Source organism: Polypterus senegalus, chromosome 11, assembly GCF_016835505.1.
Source record: "Polypterus senegalus isolate Bchr_013 chromosome 11, ASM1683550v1, whole genome shotgun sequence".
Lineage (NCBI taxonomy): Eukaryota > Metazoa > Chordata > Cladistia > Polypteriformes > Polypteridae > Polypterus > Polypterus senegalus.
In genome coordinates, this window is record NC_053164.1 from 19,730,388 (window position 1) to 19,750,637 (window position 20,250).

Consider the following 20,250-nt stretch of genomic DNA (forward strand, 5'->3'; position numbering starts at 1 on the left):
TAGTAGTGTTAGTCTGTGAAGTAATAATATGGCGTTTGTTGTGTGGGCTAGTGTGTATATGATTAGTTTTTGCTTCTCCTTCTTCCTGGACTCAATTACCATCTTGTATTTGAAGCACATCATAGGGGAGCGAGGTAACCTGCTGAGGTAACAAAGTTGGTGTCAAACCCGTGGATCGGCTGGCCGGTCATCCTCTCGTTTCAGTTTTATGGAGTTTTAAGCATTCCTGTCCCAATCGGTCCCCCATCCGGCCTTCACTTTAGCAGCCACAGTTCTTCACCATTTGAGAATTGACAACCCTGTTTATAATAATACGACAAACAGTGAACACTCAAATTTTAAAGTAAGGAATACAAACCTTCAACTGAGGGTGTTACTGGGGGGAAAATGTAAATGTAGGAAAAATTCCTGTTGTGAACAGTGCGGCGTCGCAGGTTAAATAGTGTGGCGACAAGCCATCGAGTCCATTGGACGTTAGTTTAAAAAAAGACAGAAAAGTCCAAGTCATGCCCAAACCAATACAATTCTTTCAAACAGAAATCCGTATTCGCTCTGCTGTCAGCAGATTCTATAAAAATTTGACCGTTCCTCAATTCGGAGCTCAGAGCTGTAGGCTGTATTTGCAGCTGTCCAGTGTCCATTCTTTGTGTCTCTGTGTTCCAGAGATCGTTGTCCGCTATCGCCTCTTTACCTGACAATCCGTGTGCTGTGTATTCTCGAAAACAAAATGCACAGCTTGCATTTTATGTGAGCTTTGCGTAGCATAAATACGTTGAAAAATAAATATTGTTCTTCAGATCGTGCGCATCAGTAGCTTGAAGTGGACCGTGGTCTCTCTCTCTCTCTCTCTTTGTCTTTAGTCGCCATCCTGGGTTCAGAACATCACTGCACCCCCCCTTGACCGCCAGCTCCTAGTCGACCTGGAGGGGAGTACACGTCTCTGTCTCTCTCGTGAACCTCAGGCGTAGTGATTTGAACATCGGTGTGTGTTCATTTGGTCCTGGGCCTCAGGAGAGCTCTGACAGACAGCTGAGCACGTTCACAGTCAAGCCCCACCTGGCCGCCGAGAGGAGCAGGTAGCCCTCATTCTTCGCAGTTGGGCGAGGCACCTGCACAGTTGGTGGGAAGTGGAGAAAACACAGTAAGCTGGAGTAAAACAGCCATCTTTTAGCCATCCTCCCCAATTGAATTAACTGTTATGGAGGGCTGTGGCCTGTCTTGATAGCTTTGGGCTCACTGTTGGAACCAGCCTTGGATCAGAGATGCTACTCTAAAGTGAGAGAACTTTGGGTACGTTATTTCTTCGCAATCGTGGTACATATTAATTTGCCACATAAAATTACATTCTATTTTTTTGTGAATTAAAAAAACACTAAACCTGCCCTTGCATTTTAAATTAGAATTCATGGATCAAGGGTCCAAATGTGAAAACTAAAGCCTTTACGCTTACCAAATATGTCCAAGGATCGTTCGGTGTCTTGAGATTACACATATATTGCAAAATGGTGTACACATGTTGTTTTAAGAACGAAAAACACGCAAAAAGTAAACCAACCTTATGGGATTCAGCCATTTTAAAAGTAGACTTTTAAACCCACTTTGCAACCCCAAATCTGTGGTTTCACCTCAAAGTTGTCTCCAAGAGCACTTATGGACATTATTGAATTATGAAGCCCAGAATATCAATCGCTGTCTCTGCCCTGAAGACAACTAGACAATAAACACTGAAAAGAGTCGCATGATTGCTCTCAGTCTTTCACTATGTGTGATACTACTAGGGTGTTGTACCGTGTTAGCCATTATGGATGTGATGAGAAGTCAAGCAAAATGACACCTTTTATTGGCTAACTGAACAGATGACAATATGGAAGCTTTCAGGGCAACAGCCCTGTACCAAAAGTACTGCCATTATCTAGAAGAGTCGGAGCTGAGAGCAAGATGAGCGACACTTGACTGGAGGAGGGCAGTGTGGTGAAGAGAGGAGAGGTGGATTGGAGGAGAGATTAGTTGTGCTTTGTGCTGTACATCGAGGTACTGTGTATAATAAATCATCCATTTATTTGAACCTGGGACTGTACTGTGTCATCGTGTTTGGGGTTTGTAGCTCACTTGCACCCTGGTTTCCATCACACAGAAGTTAGGAGCACACACTGATACAGCGCATTGCTGCACCCAGGACATGACAAACCAACTCAGGATCCCAGATTGGGACTCGAGTGCAGCCATACAACGGGTGAAACCTCAGCACCACACTGGTGCAGATGGAATGGGCCAGTGTGAGGTTTTTTTTATGGTGGCTGGAGTGTCGATTCTGTCACCAACCCCCAGGTTTGGAGGGCCTACCTGCAGGGCTGGATGCAGATTAATGTCAAAGCCAGGACAAAGCAATTGTAGGTTAAGGGCTTTGCTCAAGGACCAAAGGAGTAGAGTCACTTCTGGCGTTTACGGTACCTTTCTGACCTGCCCTGTCTGCACACTCACTGATGTCCATGTTGTTTTTTTGCAGTTGTCCATCTGGGCCTTCCTCTTCTTTTTCTATCCCGGTCACATTCAGTTTGTCCTAATCTCTAAGGACAGTAATGGACAACCTTTGGATGGACTCTTCAGTTTCTTGTCACACGGAATAACTTTGATTATGTAATAAAACAATTGACGGCCGTGTTTCTTGTCACAGCTACTTCATTTTCTCCATTTTTGAACCCAGAACTGAATGTCGGTACCTTGTGACCAACGTGAGAATCTCAGAATTACTGGTGTCAGCGGTGCTACTGCAGTTACAAACTGCCACGGAACTGAAGGGATACAGAAATTCACAACGCCAGCAATGTCCTTTGGCAGTCATGTTGCATTTACAGCAATATGACACCTGCCTCATTCATTTCCTTTGGCTTTTTAAAATCTTCACATAAGAGTAAAGCAAGCCTGTAATTGTGATTTGTGCAGACTGAGCAGCAAATGAACGGTGAATTTGTCTTTTCTCAAACAAAGTGGCACCACAAATGGTAATGTTGGAAATTCCCATGGCACGTGAGCACAGTATAACGAAATGAAACCTTTTTTCTCCTTTTGATTTAAGCTTTCCAGTACTTCACTTTTTGGCTTCCCTGTCATGTATTATCTAAACTGTATTCTCAAAGATTTCTTAGTGCATCACAGGGTCCAGATTAGAGAAATCGGGCCTCTTCCACCTGTGGAGTCCTCTCGGCCTGTGTCCACACTGCTACACTTTCATTTAAAAATGCAGACTGCAGTCTCCATTTCCACCTTTCATCCACGCTATCCCGGTGTTTTAATCCCCAGGAAACAAAGAGTTGAGACGCCTCTAATGCTGAATATTTCTGAAAAAGCTGGCTTGGCATTGCAGTGTGGACGGGAGAAAACAGATCTGATTGGTTGGCGTTTCTGTAATTCTGTGAGCCCTTTCCTGATTGGATCCTGCTCATTACGTCTCATTCCCTGATTGGTCACCCATTATGGCAGAAAAACCTATTCCAACCAGGCGGACAAACAAGAGTTTACTCTCCACGGCCTTTGTTGTGTTGCTTACCTGAATGAATCTAAATTACATTTTAATTTTTTGTTTTTGTTTTACAGTCTGAATGCTGCATTCGTGCCCAAAAGATAAATTTATTGACGTCACGTGCACACACATGTCAGAGGATCACCTCAACAGAGGCATTAGTAATGCCAGTCTGGGACAAGAGAGGGTGCAGTCAACTAATGGTATGTCTTTACTCATCCATAGCATGGAGAAGACGCCCAATGAGGACAACTGACTCCGCCCCCTCCTAGTCAGAGGCCTATAAAGACAAGGCCTCCCCACATGCAGGTGTCTGCTTTGTACCTGAGTTAGCCCCTAAGACTTCAGACCCCTAGCCTCAGAGCCACCTCTCTGCCTCATCACACAGCATTGTCTATAAAAAAAATTAGAACAATATATAATTTGAGCACACATAACATAAGAAAACGATTCAAACGCTCCTGTGCAGCCAGTGCTGGCTCACAGTGCCAATGGCAACAGACAATTTCAGGGCATACTGACTGCTCTGCCACTGTAGGCGACACTTGGCACACTTTTGTGCAGAGCATCCTCTGTTATAAGTTCTGAAGCCTTGAAATAACAGAACTGCAGAGACAAGTGTAGGTTAATACGCGGCCTGAAGCTACAGAACTTTGACAAACTGGGGTTTCACCCGAGGTAAATGTCAAAACTCCAACTGTGGCAGCCACTGCAAACAGACAAGCCAACAGGAGACAACATCTTTACCACAAGAAAATAATCCAGAGAATCTCATAGTAGTTATGACCTCCAGTTGTAATGTTGTTTTTACAAGAACACCTCAGAAACATGGAAGACACATTTTCTTTAATGGAAATCATTCGCTGTTTCATAGCACATTATGGGCATAGCACAGGAGGCAACATGGTGGACGGTTTTTAGACCAGACAGCTTGCTACCATGACTTCCTCCTTCTACACTATAGTGCCAGCCAATCCAGTGCTAGACAAATGACCTCACTTCTGGGGGGCTTCAGATGTTCCTCCTTTTCCAGCTTGAAGTCTGTATTCACTTTGGACCCACCTCTGTGGAAGCCTTTTGTTTTACTAAGGGATCTTGGTGCTTGTCACTTTGGTTTACTGTTTTTAATTTTCATCATTTATTAACATCACTGCCATCATGCAAATGGGCTTCTTTCTCTTCTTTGTCACATTTCTTACGCTCTATTGAATGGGTTCCCCGAGAAGACCCCAACACTTTTACTTGGTAAGTTTTAAGGCTTTTTTTTCACATTTGGATCCCAGCCCCATCACCTCAAACCATCTCAGACAGGCTAGATACCTTTTAAAATTTTAAATACTTCACTTTACAACACAATTTCATGTGTCAAATTGATAAAGACCACAACTATGAAGAAATAACTTTTGACTTGAAAAATACCAAACGTATCCTTCGAGTGTTTCTTGGACTTGTTGAACCCTGGATCAGTGCCCATATTTATCAAGTCTCTCATAGTAGAAGATGGTTCCAAATGTCATCCCTCTCTTAGAAACAAAAAGCTTTTTATAAATTTTCAATAGTTTAGGAAACTTCTCCTAACTTCAATAGGATTGAGGAGCACTCATGAGCTGCCGCAAGATGGCGTTCAAGCAGAAATCAGCAGGCACATCCCGGGAATGACGGAATGTTTTGGAAATGCTGGCCATCGGCAAAGTCATAATCGATTTGACTGAGATGGAATAACATTCGTTACAAATGTTGTACATCACGCGATTGCTCTGTCTAACGTGGTAAAGCCATGCACCATCAGTAGAAATGAGGTGTTAGTCGTTCTGTTTTTTGGCCGTGGGGGACTACAGCTTTGCAATAGCATGGAATCTGGGTATCCCACAACCAACCATTTCTCAAATTTCACACCAAACTTTGAACACCTTTACGACGTGTGAGGTAATACGCAAAATCAGTAGTGGGGAAATGTTAAAGTAATGTCCATTCAACGATTGTTGTTGGCGTGACTAGATGACGCTCACATTATGACCATTGCCCCAAGTGTGGATGAGCACCCATATGTGAATCGCAAGCAACATCACGGTGTCTGCTTATTATTCCAAGAACTAAACTTAAAAGAAGTGGTGAGGCAGCCTTCTGCTGTTATGCACCTAAAATCTAGAATAGCTGACCGATAGAAAATTTGCCAGGCTAATACGGTGGAGCAGTTTACAAAACTGCTGAAAACACATTAGTGTAACATGGCTTTCCTCATAGCTTCATCTTAGTTTAATCCTGATTCTCTGTATATTTAATTAATTCTTATTACTATTCATGGTGGCTCCACAATCCGTACTAACCCCTACTCTCTCTTCTGTTCTTTTTCTGGTTTTCTATGGTGCCGATCTGCGCCACCACCACTTGATCAAAGCACCGTGATGTCCCTACGTTGATGGATTAAAGGCCAGAAGTCCACATGACCGTCATCAAGTTCTTCCATGTGAACATTAGATACCATGAGGACTGATTGAGGTCATTGATGTGAGGTAGAATGCCTAGAGGGTGCTGGGTGGTCTCGTGGCCTCGGACCCTCTGCAGGTTTTATTTTTTTTCTCCAGCCGTCTGGAGTTTTTTTTTTTTTTCTGTCCTCCCTGGCCATCGGACCTTACTCATTATATGTTAATTAGTGTTGTCTTATTTTAATTCTTACTTTGTCTTTTTTTCTCTTTCTTCATCATGTAAAGCACTTTGAGCTCCATCATTTGAATGAAAATGTGCTATAGAAATAAATGTTGTTGTTGTCTGCACACAGGTGGTCTCAGATCCAAACTGTACTGTAGTAGCCATCATAGTAACCTGAAGACCAGCAAGAGCTGGGTGGGTGACTGACAGCAAAATGTCACAGAGCTACACTTCGCTCTGCATTCCTACAGACCCCCTGGGATATTCGTCTTACTCTTTCTAAGTCTAGGAAGGTTCAAGAAGGTAGGTGGAGACTCCTCAGTGCTGAGGCACTGGATAAATAGAGCCTTGCAGAAGATAAGAGGAGATCACGGAGAGAGAGAGAGAGAGAGAGATGGACACATCATGCGACTCTGGGAGATGATCGGGGAACATCGAAAAAGTGACGGTGACTTCAGAAATAGTGCAAAAATCACTGTGGCTGGTTACAGGATCTGTTACTTTATGAGGCGTTACAAACAGTTATGGCATACAATAGACACCAGGTGGAATCATCTGTTTAGGGTTAAACGAATAACTAGAGACATGGGGGTGTACGGCCTGGAAAACACAAAGGGAGTCACCCAGTTAAAAACTAGGACACGGGTGATATTAAATATAGGAAAAAAGGCATTATGGTGGGCAAGAAAAAAGAACAAAAACAGAGTGACAACTCAAGGAATACTACAACGCCTGATGAGAAAGGATAGGGAGAGCTGGCAAACATGGAAAGAAATGAAAAATATTAATGCAAACATAATAGATGGGTGGGTAAAAAAAGGTGACAGAGGAATTGGGCGTTGTCACAGACATGCAGGTAGAAGGGAGCTGTATGGACCAAGTGATGGTAATTCCATGGCAGGCCAAGGGGTGGCGGGGTGCGCTAAACCTTCTTCTGTAGTCTCTGCAGACCAAACACAGGAAAACCTGCCTGATTCAAATTTGAAGATGTCACTTCCGGTCCTGGCCTTTAACGCTAGAATTACCAGAGCCTACAAAAAAACTCGTAGATCCGTCCCACCTTAAATCGCTTCGCACCTCTCCATTAGCTTCTTTTGTCCTGTGAATGTGTCGATAAGCAGTAAGCAGCCTCCAATCACATCCCCCCACCGCTGCACAGTTTTCTCAGCTCAAATCTGTTTACCTGCGTGTCAGTTGCTTAGAGTTGTATAGAGTGAGACATCAGGCAAAATGACACGTTTTACAGTATAAATACTATGTCGTTATTTGGAACACATGCGTTTCATGTGTGTTCAGTGTCTAGAACAATCTATGTAAACATATCGTTAAAACAGAAATGTTTTTCATGTTTTAGTAATAATTGACAAAATGTAGACATGAAGTGAATTATGTGTGAAGCCTGAAGTCCAAATATCAAATAAAGACTTTCACAGAAAGTACAAATAGAACAAGTGTGCTTCTATTCAAGAATATAACTGCAGAAAAAGAACCCGCATAAGTGTGGGACATTGACACCCCTTTGATATGATTGCTTTAGTGGCGCAATGGTATCAACTGGTAATCAAAACTTCACGGGTTCGACCCCGGATGAGTCTGTTTTGAGAAGTGAGCTGCTCTTATTCTTACTATTTTAGAATAAAAACATATACATTTGATTCCAGTCTGTAACAGCCGGTGTAAATTTATGATACTTGTAAAGGTTAGCTTTGTTTTTTTTTTATTCAGTTTTATTCTCTCAGTCGCGTTCACGATTCCACCCCTCCTCACATTTGACACTGCTGTTTTCACATAAAGATGCGCTATAACAGAGGTGAACTCAGATGATGACAACGATTCTACATCAGAGCAAGAATGCACGTCGCACTTTTGCCATCGCAGTACTTAGTATACACCGTCCAGATCTAAACACTAGCGTGGAGAGTCGCTCGCCTACTGAAGAGTCTATAGCTGCAGGAGGAACCTGCCATTGCTATACTTTGTATGTAAGAGCCAGATCGAATGTTATTTACCTATATACCTTTATTTATTTACTTACTTCCTACAGCGTAAAGTCACAAGTAGAGTGCAGAGCTTCCCATGTACATATACAAAGTACAGCGATTGCAAAAGTGCGACGTGCATTCTTGCTCCGATGTAGAACCGTCGTCATCATCTGAGTTCACCTCTGTTATAGTGCGTCTTTATGTGAAAACAGCAGTGTCAAATGCGGTGGGGGCGGGTTTAGGATCGTGAACGTGACTGAGAGAATAAAACTGAATAAAAAAAACAAACAAAGCTAAGCTTTACAAGTATTATAAATTTACACCGGCTGTTATAGACTGAAATCAAATGTATGTTTTTATGTTTTTATTCTAAAATAGTAAGAATAAGAGCAGCTCACTTTCTCAAAACGGACTTGTCCGAGATTGAACCCGTGAAGTTTTGATAACCAGTCGTCAGCTGATACCGTTGCGCTACTGAAGCGGTCATAGCAAATGTGTGTCAATGTCGCACCCTTACGCGGGTTGTTTTTCTGCAGTTATATTCTTGAATAGAAGCACACTTGTTCTGTTATATTTGTACCTTTTGTGAAAGTGTTTCTTTGATATTTGGACTTCAGGCTTCACACATTATACACTTCATGTCTACATTTTGTCAATTATTACTAAAACATGAAACATGTTTCTGTTTTAACGATGTGTTTACATAGATCGGTGTAGACACGGAACACACATGAAATGCAAGTGTTCCAAATAACGATATAGTATTTATAAAAGGTGTCATTTTGCTTGACCTCAGTCTATACAACTCTAGGCCACTGACACGCAGGTAAACAGACTTGAGCTGAGAAAACTGTACGGGGTGGGGGGATGTGATGGTAGGCTGCTTGCTGTTTGCTGCTTATCAACACATTTAAAGGACAAAAGACGCTGACGGAGAGGTGCAAAGCTTTTTAAGGTGGGACAGATTTGCAAGCTTTCTCGTAGGCTCTGGTAATTCTAGTGTTGAAGACGCCATGTTTCCAACAATAGGGCCGTTCAGTTTTGGACCAGTGCACCCATTTATCCATTGCAGCCAGGGGCAATATATGGGTGGCTGCCCCAAACCTTTTTTTTTATGTTGAAGCTGATTATTATCACAGCGTTTATAAGTACAAATATGAAGGGAAAGCTGATGGAAGCACGGTGAAGGAGGGGTGGTAGGTGTACTATGGAGAATAGTCCATAACTAACAAGACCACTGTAAAGATGAACATTCAACAAAGGGAAAAGAGACCAACGGTGTAAAGTGTTGTGTCTTAAGTAAAAAAAACAAAAGAAAATCTGTTACTTTATGAGGCGTATTCCATGGCCATAACCGTGGCAAACGATTCTTCTGTAAGTACGGCTGTGGATGATTCATCGTTAAATAAACGTGCCTCATTATCGAGCTTTCCTCTCATTCAGTGTGTGTGTGTGTGTGTGTGTCTTGGTCCTTCCACCTTGGAGCTCATCATGTATTCTTCTTGATGTTGTTGCTAAGTGTGGCCCAGTTCAGCGCTTACATTACTTCACAAGAAGGGCATAAACCTTTTATTTGAACGTAATCACATCTCTTTGAATATCATCATCTTTATTATTATTATCTTTGTGAGTCTTACCTTTAGTATTTGAAATCTATAAGCATCATCAGGATTTCCAAGGACACTACAACACATCTTCACGAGAGCCGTTTTGCTGCTTGGGGTGGCATAAAAAGGTGATGTCACTCATTCTCAGACGTGACTCCACTACTCCTAACTGGGTTGGGTGTGGGAAGCTTCATAACTCCTTCTCATGTCCTACTCTTGGAGTCGGGGATTTCTTATCCTAGTAAGACTTTTAGTGTAATTCTTGATAAATATGGGCACAGGGTACACTTGTGAGTGAGAGATACCTTAGGGGTGTAAGAGGTGGAGGTGATGCACATACAGATGGAGACCAAGTCCATATTTGAACCCAGGACTCTGGAGCTCTGAGGCAACTTCTAAGAAAAACACCAACATTCCTAATTTGGAAGACTGTGAAAAATCCGAAGACGCTTCCTCCACAATGGTGTTTTTAAACAGGAATATTAAGCCCGTAATTGTAAGGAAACCTGAATTGTCATCACTTTTTCATTTTCTCTAAAACACCTACCCTGGAGAAGAGCAGCAGATGCCGGTGGATGGGAACCACAAGTGGGTAGTCGCAAAGTAAGGGTGCCACTAAAGTCTGGAAGGGCAGAGCAAAAATGAAATGAAGTTAAGAGAGAAATGGCAAACAACACCCCCCAAATCTGAGATCACCGGTTCATCAAATAATTACGACACTCGTACTTGAACAACTTTTTGCAGAGAAAACCAGCAGATTAGATCAAGCAAGAAGCAAAGCACTACTGTGTTAAGGTGCCATGGCCATGCCAATAACAGAAAGGAAAAAACTATTAGAGAAAAGGCCTGTCTGGAAATTGGTAACGATTTTTTGCTAAACAATGTTATAGACGAAAGTGACATGACTCCAGCAGGCAGACATTCTGTCATCTTCCGTAACGCTGCTAACGTTATGTATGTGTATACATACTGGGATTCACAGCACTACAGTAGTCCAGCTGGCACTGAAACAAAATCTCTTGAGGCTGACTGAGAGTCAGCAAGTGGCAGCTTACCCAGATGAACTTAATCAGAGCCCATTTGGTTGGGAGTTGGCAAAGAAGGCTGCCCTGTCATCCAAAGACCTGGCATCTCAGGGAGGATGAGTGAGTCAATTGTATGGAGAGTGTTGTAGTCACCCTGAGCACAAAAGGTGCCATGCCCTGGATTCACTTGGGAGTGAACTTCACAAGGCTTATGGGTGACTGCTGTTGTTGAGGATGCACCCCTAGCAAGCAGATGGCCAGCACTGGAGATGGAGGTCCCAGGTTTGAGGCCGTTCTCTCCCTGTGTGGATGTGAGTCCCCTGTAATGGATTCTCACCATGGCACACAGTAAGGGTAATGGGCATTAAGAGAATGACAAATTCACACTGGGCAACTCACAAATAGTTTGTTCTTTTTGAGCGACTGACTCTCTTTCAGTGGATCATGGGAAACTGATTCTCAAGCACAAATGAATCGATTCGTTTAGAGCTCAACGGGTGTGCTAAAACGCATGCGGGATGTCGTTTAGATGTTTAAAGTGCCCGTCCGATTCAGGATTCTCTTTCACTTCACTTCTGATTCTTTCTAGTTCGAGTTCTCATTCGCCGATAATGATTTAGTTCTGTCATTGACTACTCTCTTGTTCATCATGCAAGCACAATGCAGCAATAAGACATTTACATTTGAATGTTTTAATTGTTTTTGTACAATTCCTTATTAGAATATGGACTATAAACAAAATTTTAAAATAGTACCGTAGTCACATAGAACTGAACCATATAAAAATATTATTCCAATTTCTACCAAGTATTTACTTTTGACTTTAGCACACACTTTTTTCGGCTCATTGAATGCACCAAGCAGACATCATTCGTCTTTGAAGAACTAAATCATTACCCGCGAACAAGTCACACAATTCTTCTCCCTTTTGATTTGAGAACAAGCCAAATGATTCTCATTCATTTGATCCATGAACCGAATCAATACCAGAGAAGGAGTCTCACTATTCATGTTCTTTTAATTTGCGAATCACTAAAACATTACCCGAAAGTGAGTCACATGACTCTTGTTCCCTTGATTCGAGATTGAGTCACGTAATTCATTTACGAAGTGAATCGAAAACGAGCCACACGACTCTCGTTCCTTTGATTTGAGAATGAATCGCACAATCCTCTTTCATTTGGTTTGTGAATGGAATCATTACCCGAGAATGAGCCACACTTGTTCATTTTGACTGGCGAAGTGAATCACTGAATCATTCTTGTTCATCATTAAAATTCTCGAACTTAGTGTCTTATTTTAATTATGCATGTTCACAGACCCCCATGACCCTGTGTTAGGATACAGCGGGTTGAATAATAATTGACTGACTGACTATTGTAATGCTTCTGCTTTCAAAGATGCTCTAATATATATCATTTAATAAATATAAATAATTTGCAAATCATTCAAGGGGAACTTTAAAGGTTTTCCTTTTTGTTATGGATGAACCAAATAAATCAAATGAGTTGACTCTCTTAAGAATCTCTCTTGTTTCAAAGAATCGAATCAGTAAAGTGAACTGAAATGCCCTTCACTATGGCCATTGTGGTTTGAGGTGCCGCCCAGTGCTTGTTAACCACGTCACGCTCCAGAAGCGACTCCTCCACAGGACTGATTGCGTTTTGGGTTACTGGGGAGTTCCTTTCATCTATCCGTCCATCTCTTTTCTTAACCTGCTTATCCGGGGCAGAGTTGTGGGGAAGCTGGAGCCTCTCCCAGCCAGTATGAGGAGCAGGGCAGGAACAAAGCCTGGACATGGGTGCCAGCTCATTGTAGGGTGGTACGTGTGTTGTTTTTACCCCATTTTTTGACTCTCACTGCATGCCCAACCTCCCTGGATGGGGGTCTCTCTCTGAATTGCCTTTCCCAAGATTTCTTGCATGTTTCTCCCTACAAGGTTTTTACTTATTTATTTATTTATTTATTTATGTATTTTTGGAGCTTTTTCTTGTCTTCTTAGAGAGTCAGGGCTGGAAGGTGGAGGGTGGTTAAAACTCACCGAGGCATTCCTTGTGTGATGTTTGAGGTAACTTCTGGGCAACTGGTTCCAAAAGGTACCATGGGTACCCAATTCTTTTAAAGGAAATGGAACTGGCAGGAAGGAAAATTGCATCCTCCAAGATGACCATCCAACAATGGTGAAGAATCCCAAATGGCATACCCAGAAGTGATTTAGGCTTTGTTGTGAGTTTAAACAGGGTGGTCACTCACTGCTGGGTCCATAACGTGATGGGAAAGAGGTCTACCAGAGAGGCCTACCAGAAGTCATTAGTGTCCACTTTGGAGGTGGAAAATTTGAGAACTGGTCCACCTGTCTTGTCTTCTGTTTACTATTCTGCCATCCATCCATCTATTTTTCTAACTTGCTTATGTGGGGCAGTGTCACAGCATACCTGGAGCCAATCCTCACATCCTTTAATCAACCATCCATCTTCTAAACCTGCTTTATCCTGAGGAGGGTCACAGGGAAACTGGAGGCCATCCGGTAAGAATAAGGTGCAGGGCAGGAAAAATCCACCGTAGGTTGAACAAACACACACACACGTGGGCCAGTTTAGCAAGGCCAGTCCACCTACCCTGAGCCTTCATTATTCCAGCTTTGTATTTTGATTCTAAGAAGACACCATTTCCATAATGCTTTGTGAGCTTAGCAGGTTAGAAAAAGACCCAGAGCAGTGAAGTATAGTAACATGCAAGGAGAAGGACTGCATTTATAATGATTCTTCCTGAGTACTTGTACGGTCATTTTGTCCCCCTCCGAATAAAATGTGTATATCCCAAAAATCAAAAAAGCAAAGCATCAGTCACTCTTGATTTTATATAGTGCCTTTCATAGGGCACACCGTTGACTTGCAGTTAGATGAACTTTGGGAATGGCGCTTAATCCAGCATTGCATTAGTTGGCTCTTAATGGACCCAGCAGGTCAGCTTTTCTGGTTTACTAGTAAAATGGCCCCTTTGATTGGCCGAGTAAGATTACAAGATACAAGATTTTGAGGCACGTCAGACCCCTTTCTTCAGTTAAGGTGGAATAGATAAAGTGGAGTTACCTGCACTTATATACACAATATGAAAAAAACGCGATCATAAAGCCCTTAAGTGTGACAACATACGATTAATTTAGCAAGACAGGACAACAACGCATGATGAAGATCTTCTGATAAATGTCCAACCAAAGATTTTGGTGAGATTTCTTTTACAATGGGTGTCTGTAATCAAATATACTACTGAACTGCCAGCAGATGGCAGCACTGCAGTGCTTGATTCTTACTGAACCCAACAAGGACATTTTCTTCTTTTCTTTTGTAGGTTTATCAAACTGCCAGGAGATGGCAGCACTGCACTGATTACCTCAATGGACCGAGCAGGGCAGCTGTAGGTGTCACTTTAGATTAGGTGTCCTAAATACGCTGTGCTTACAGAGTAATTACCTGTATAATTACATATGCGCATATATAAATTGTGGAATAACAGTTACAACTGAGTGCTTAATTATACCATTACAATAAGTACAAGGTAGTAACACCTAGTTAAAGTGTAATAATACAGGTAATTATATAGTAAGGTGCAACATAATTTTTTCGCATACCCCTTGGGGTCAGAGCACAGGGTCAGCCATTGTACAGCGCCCCTGGAACAATTGAAGGTTAAGGGCCTTGCTCAAGGGCCCAGCAGAGTAGGATCTCTTTTGAAAGTGACGGGGATTCAAACCGGCAAACTTCGGGGTACCAGCGTAGATCCTTAGCCTCAGAGCCACCACTCCGCCCTTAAATTAGTGACACCTAATCTAAAGTGACACCCAGCTGTATTTCCATATTTATGGCTCTCAGCTATTGTAGATGTCAGCATTGCATTAGTTGATTCTTAATGGACCAATCAGGTCAGTTTTTGTTATTTAGTTTTATAAATTTACTGAACTGGCAGCACCTGGCAGCATTGCACTGACTGACTCTTATTTAATGTAGTGGGGAAACCATTTTTATTTACTGCGGCAAGTTTACTAAAATGCCAGCAGATGGCAGCATTGCATTAATTGGCTCTTAATGGACTCAACAAGGAAACATTGATCATATTTACTGTTTCTAAGTTTATCAAACTGCCAGCAGATGGCAGCACTGCATTAACTGACTTAATGGACCGAGCAGGGCAGCTGTATAGTATTCCTTATTTATGGCTCTCTGTTATTGTAGATAACATCATTGTATTAAGTGATTGTTAATGAACCAAGCAGGTCAGATTATCTTATTTACTGTTGTAGGGTCACTGAACTGGCAACATTGCAATAATTGACTCTTAATTAACCTAGTGAGGAAGTCATTTTTATTTACTGTTGCAAGTTTATCAAAATGCCAGCAGATGGCAGCATTGCATTATTTGACTCTTGATGGACCCAGCAATGACATGTTGATCTTATTTACTGTTTATCAATTTGCCAGCAGATGGCAGCAATGCATCAACTGACTTAATGGACCGAGCAGGGCAGCTCTGCTTCATATTTACTGCTGTCTGTCTGTTGTTAGACATGGCAGACTTACATGAGGTGACTCTTAATGAGCCCAGCAGGACAGCTTTCTTGTTTACTCCTGTAGGTTTATTGAACTGCCAGCAAGTGGAGTTTAGTAAGTGCCAGCGCACATCTGTTAGTGGGCAATCAGACGGCCAGCTGAGCGGACAGAGGAAAAACACAAGGCCCAAAATAAGAGTAGTTGTGGGTCACTTCAGCTTGGTATTCATCTTGTTCTGCAGTCCTCTGAAACAGCACTTGGACCTGAGGATCTTCTCCTCTTAGTCCGTTCTACGCAGTCTGGTCTTGATCGTCTACTGAGCCTTAATGCACCCATCAGGGCAGCTATACAGGAGGTCTTATTTACTGTGGTACGTTTATTGAAATGCCAGCTGATGGCAGAATTGCTGCTCTTGCTGACTTCAGGGGCTGAGCGGGGTGGCTGTCTTTCTGATTTACTGCCGTCTGTCATTGTAAACAGCAGCATTGCATTAGCTGACTCTTAATGGACCCAGCAGGTCAGCTTTTCTTATTTACTGTTGCAGGTTTACTGTACTGCCAGCAGATGGCAGCGTTTTAGTAACCGACTCTGTATTAACCTCGCATGGCAGCTCTATTTGTTATTTACTGTTGCAGGTTTACTGTACTGCCAGCAGATGGCAGCACTGCAGCACGTGACTCTTAATGACCCCAGCAGGGTCCTCGCTGGAGAAGAGCCGGACGTTGATGACGCACCCTCTCTAACTGTTTTCATTGGTCATTGCTTTCCTGTAGGGAATGTTTAACGTGCAGTTTTTGTAATTTATAATGCTGTTGAAAAAAGGGTTTCGTATCGCATTCACCCTTTCCCTTACACAGCCACTGACCCACATGCAGCTTCACTGATTCAAACATTAATTCTGGAAAACTTTCAAATTAATATCAAGTTACTGCTTAAATATGTAAATGCCACTGGCAGTCTGTCACCATTAACTAGCTAAATGTATGTCATGGTGTGTCTTGATCTGAAATGTCCGGCGTCATGCATGCGTTTCTGAGGTGAGTTGGATGTATTTCGACCCTGGGACGAGAGGGGGCGCTGGCGCTAACCTTATCCTCCGTCTTTCCCTCCGCAGTGCCGACAAGACGCCCAGTTAGGGTGATTGACTCCGCCCCCTCTGGACACGCCCACTCCATATCCTGTGGGTCCCAGTAGGAGGTGTGACTCTCATCGAGAACCCACTGCAGGACGGAGCTCCTCCCACCGTGACCCTCATAGGCTTCACCAGCGTTTCTCACACCAGGACCCTGACTTCTGTTTCTTTAACGCCATCGAGTGCTCGTTTTCTTTCGACTCCTGTCATAATTAAACATGGAGGACCGGGTCCACGACCTTCCACAACGGTTAGCCATTAAACCAAAAAATGCATTTTGCTGATTTTCATGTACTACGAAACCCTGTAGGTGTCAGGCAGGCAAGAAAAATAATTGTCCAAAGGGATTGTTTTTATTGTTCCTTCCTGACATCCACCGTGTAAAACATTTTAAACGTGTTACGCTTAGAGTAATAGAATTACAGAGGTGTCATGCGGCTCAAATTTCAGATGCACTCTGATTCTGTCTTTCTTATCCTCCATCCAGCTCTTACCAAAGGCTCCTTGATATCGAGACCAGCGCTCGCTCGACATTTGTATTCTTATAAGAAGTTAACGGTCTTCTCAGCTGAGGGACATGAAGGTCTCACTTTGAGTGTGAGGGTTATCATACCATCCATCCATCCATTATCCAACCCGCTATATCCTAACTACAGGGTCACGGGGGTCTGCTGGAGCCAATCCCAGCCTACAGAGGGGGCAAGGCAGGGAACAAATTCTGGGCAGGGTGCCAGCCCACCTCAGGGCACACACACACACACACACACTAGGGACAATTTAGAATCGCCAATGCACCTAACCTGCATATCTTTGGACTGTGGGAGGAAACCCACGCAGACACGGGGAGAACATGCAAACTCCACGCAGGGAGGACCCGGGAAGCGAACTCCGGTCTCCTTACTGTGAGGCAGCAGAGCTACCCACTGTGCCACCGTGCCACCCAAAATATAAAACATACACTTCAAAAATAATTGTAATGCCAATCGGATCAGTGGTGAAAGGAGACCAGGGGCGGCCCTGCGTGGAGTCTGCATGATCTCTCTGCGTCTGTGTGGCCCAAAGACGTGCCAGTTTGGTGGACTGGCGATCCTAAATTGACCCTGGTGTGTCATAGTGGTGCGTGAGTGTGTGTGTGTGGGGGTGTCTTCATGTGCGGATGTCCACTGACTCTAACATCGTGCACCATCCCGCACATCCAGCTCCTCCTAAAAGGTCCGGCTCCGCCCCATTCCACAGGCTGCAGCGAGGGTTACTTGCCAGATTGGGTTTCTTTCTTATTTACTGCTGCAGGTTTATGAACCTACCAGCAGATGGCAGCATTGCCGTAACTGAATTGATAGTCTGAGCAGGGCAGCTTTATTTCTTCTTTATTCTTGATGTCTTCAGCATCATGTTAGTTGACTTTTAATTGACCCAGCAGGTCTGCCGTCTTACTTATTATAATTGGCCAACTGGTGGCAGCATTGCCATAACTGAATTAATGGACCGAGTCAGGCAGCTTTATTTCTTATTTACTGTTACTGTCAGTAGCATCCAATAATATCCAACTGCAGTTTTTAACTGACAGAAGTAAGAGTAGGTGCAATTTAAGGTTTGGAGTTTGTGTAGTTGGCGTGTAGCAGGTGACGTCACTTCTGCTGTGAAGCTGCTGCTCGTTATTTTTAGTGAATTCCACCAAGAGACTGCGGTGACATATCTAACTCTGGTGACAAATGGCTCTGCAGGTCTGCAGTTGGACGTTTCTCTCACATCACATTAGTTGACTCTTAATGGACCCAGCAAGTCTGCCTTCTTACTTATTGTTGTTGGCCAGCAGATGGCAGCATTGCTGTATTTGAACCTTCATGATTCCAACAGAGCAGCTTTGTTTCTTTGGCGGGACGGGGTCTGTCACTGTTACCTGTAGCCGTCTTTATTGTATTTCAAGTTCAAATCCATTGTGATGGATGGCCGGCAGCTCAACCTGGCTGGGATGTCCAAAGAGTGGAAGGATGGGGTAAGGCAGCTACATTGGGTCACTGCGTCCCCCAGGACACTAGATGGTGATTTCCCTGCAGCACAGTGGTGCCCCGGATTCCTGCAGGGCACCATGAGATCTGGAGTACCCTGCAGGGTACCATGGGTGCTTTTAGGAGATGCTGCACGGAGACCGGGGGATTTTTACTTTCCGTAAAGCCCGGAAGTACTCCCAAGTCAAGGGGACGGAAGCCCCAAAGTACTTCCGGGCTGAAGAAAACTCAAGCCCTCCATCTGACCCGGAAGTACTGACAAGTCACGTGGGAGGAAGAACGGAAGTACTTCCGGGTCAAGGACTACATAAAGGGGCTGATGGGAACCCAGCAATTGAGCCGGAGTCGGGAGGAGGTGGAAAACGTTTGCTGGGAGGTGTGGAGGAAAGAGAATAGAGTTATTATTGAGGATTACGATTTACTTGTATTCATGGTGGTTGTGGAGCTTGGAGACACTGTTTACGAAGAAGAAGCATTAAAATTACTTCTCATTGCTTTTACCCCGTGTTCTGCATGTCTGTCTGTTGGGTTTGACCTCTAATGTCCACACCGTGTTTTGTGTTTTCTATTTTGTTCACTTATTTATTTATGTTAATGTCATTTTGTTTATTAGTCGCATTATTTCTTCTTTTGATTTGGTCTCTAAGGCTTTCTTATGTACTTTATGGGTGGTTCCCCAAGAGGCGGGGCCACCCGCCCATCACTGTCAGGGACCGCCCTCAGCCTGTTTAAAGGTGTAGGTTTCCCACAATTCCTGGTGGGTCATTCAAATGCGCTAGGGTGTTGGTGGAGGGGTGGCTCTGAGGATAGGGATCTGCACTGGCAATCGGAAGGTTCAAATCCCATAAAAGCCAAAAGGGACTCCGCTCTGTTGGGCCCTTCACCTGCAATTGTTGAGCGCTTTGAGTAGTGAGAAAAGTGCTATATAAATGCAAAGAATTATTATTTATTATTATTATTGTTGGTGAGTTTACTTGCGGTTTTTGTTTTTCTGTGCTTAAGCTTTTTGTGGCATCCCTGGATTTTTTTTGGACCCTCTGCTCTGTTTTGGGACCACTGTCTGGGTTACTGCATTGGATTGTCTCTTACTGCTCCACGGAGCGTCATTGTTGTTGAAGAGCATTTGTGAAGAATTAATTTTCTAGCCCACTTTGTCCTGAGCTGAATTGCCGGGGGTCTGCTGGAGTCTATCCCAGCTAGCATACGACGTTAGGCAGGAACAAACCCCTGGTCCAACACACCAAACACACACACACACACACACACACACACACACACACACACACACGCACACAAACACCAGGGTCAGTTTGTTTTATTTTATCAAGACCCTAATATCAGGCTGGGGTTCGATTGTGGATAAATGTGATCCTTTTTTTGGACTCACTTATGTTTTTGGACTCTCAGTTTATAATAATCTTGATTTGGGCACCATAATCCTAAACAAGTGTGTAGGCCAGCAAAATGGGTGCCACAGAGGTGCCAGGGCACAACACATTCCCTCCCCTGGCAGCCCACCCTTATAATATCCACATAATTGTTCAGCTATACCTTACCAATCCTAACGCCCAACCCCGTACTCCGTCCACTCGTGCAGATCATTTGGCGGGACCCGCTTAGTCTAATACAGCCTGGTGAGGGCACTAGAGAGCTCGGTGTTGAAAGGCACCTATAGAAACTAAAGATTGGCTTGTGAAGATCGTCCTGCTCGATGCCCGAGGTCTGCCAATGGTCTGAGATGCTTTACCTGTTTGATTAATGGGGGCACAGCACTCCACA

At 43.5% G+C, this 20,250-nt stretch overlaps 1 protein-coding gene across 2 annotated transcripts in view; it reads right to left on the minus strand.

Annotated features, from left to right (window-relative positions):
• Positions 1-324: 324 nt before the first annotated feature.
• The window catches only part of LOC120538716 (myotonin-protein kinase), a 192,200-nt gene continuing 172,274 nt past the window's right edge, over positions 325-20,250 (minus strand). For both annotated transcript variants that reach the window (XM_039768127.1, XM_039768126.1), the window contains 2 exons: positions 10,306-10,380; positions 325-1,109 (listed from right to left, as the gene is read on the minus strand). In XM_039768127.1, the coding sequence (XP_039624061.1) occupies positions 1,008-1,109; positions 10,306-10,380 (177 nt within the window). In that variant the 3' untranslated portion in view covers positions 325-1,007. The remainder of the gene's footprint in view (positions 1,110-10,305; positions 10,381-20,250) is intronic.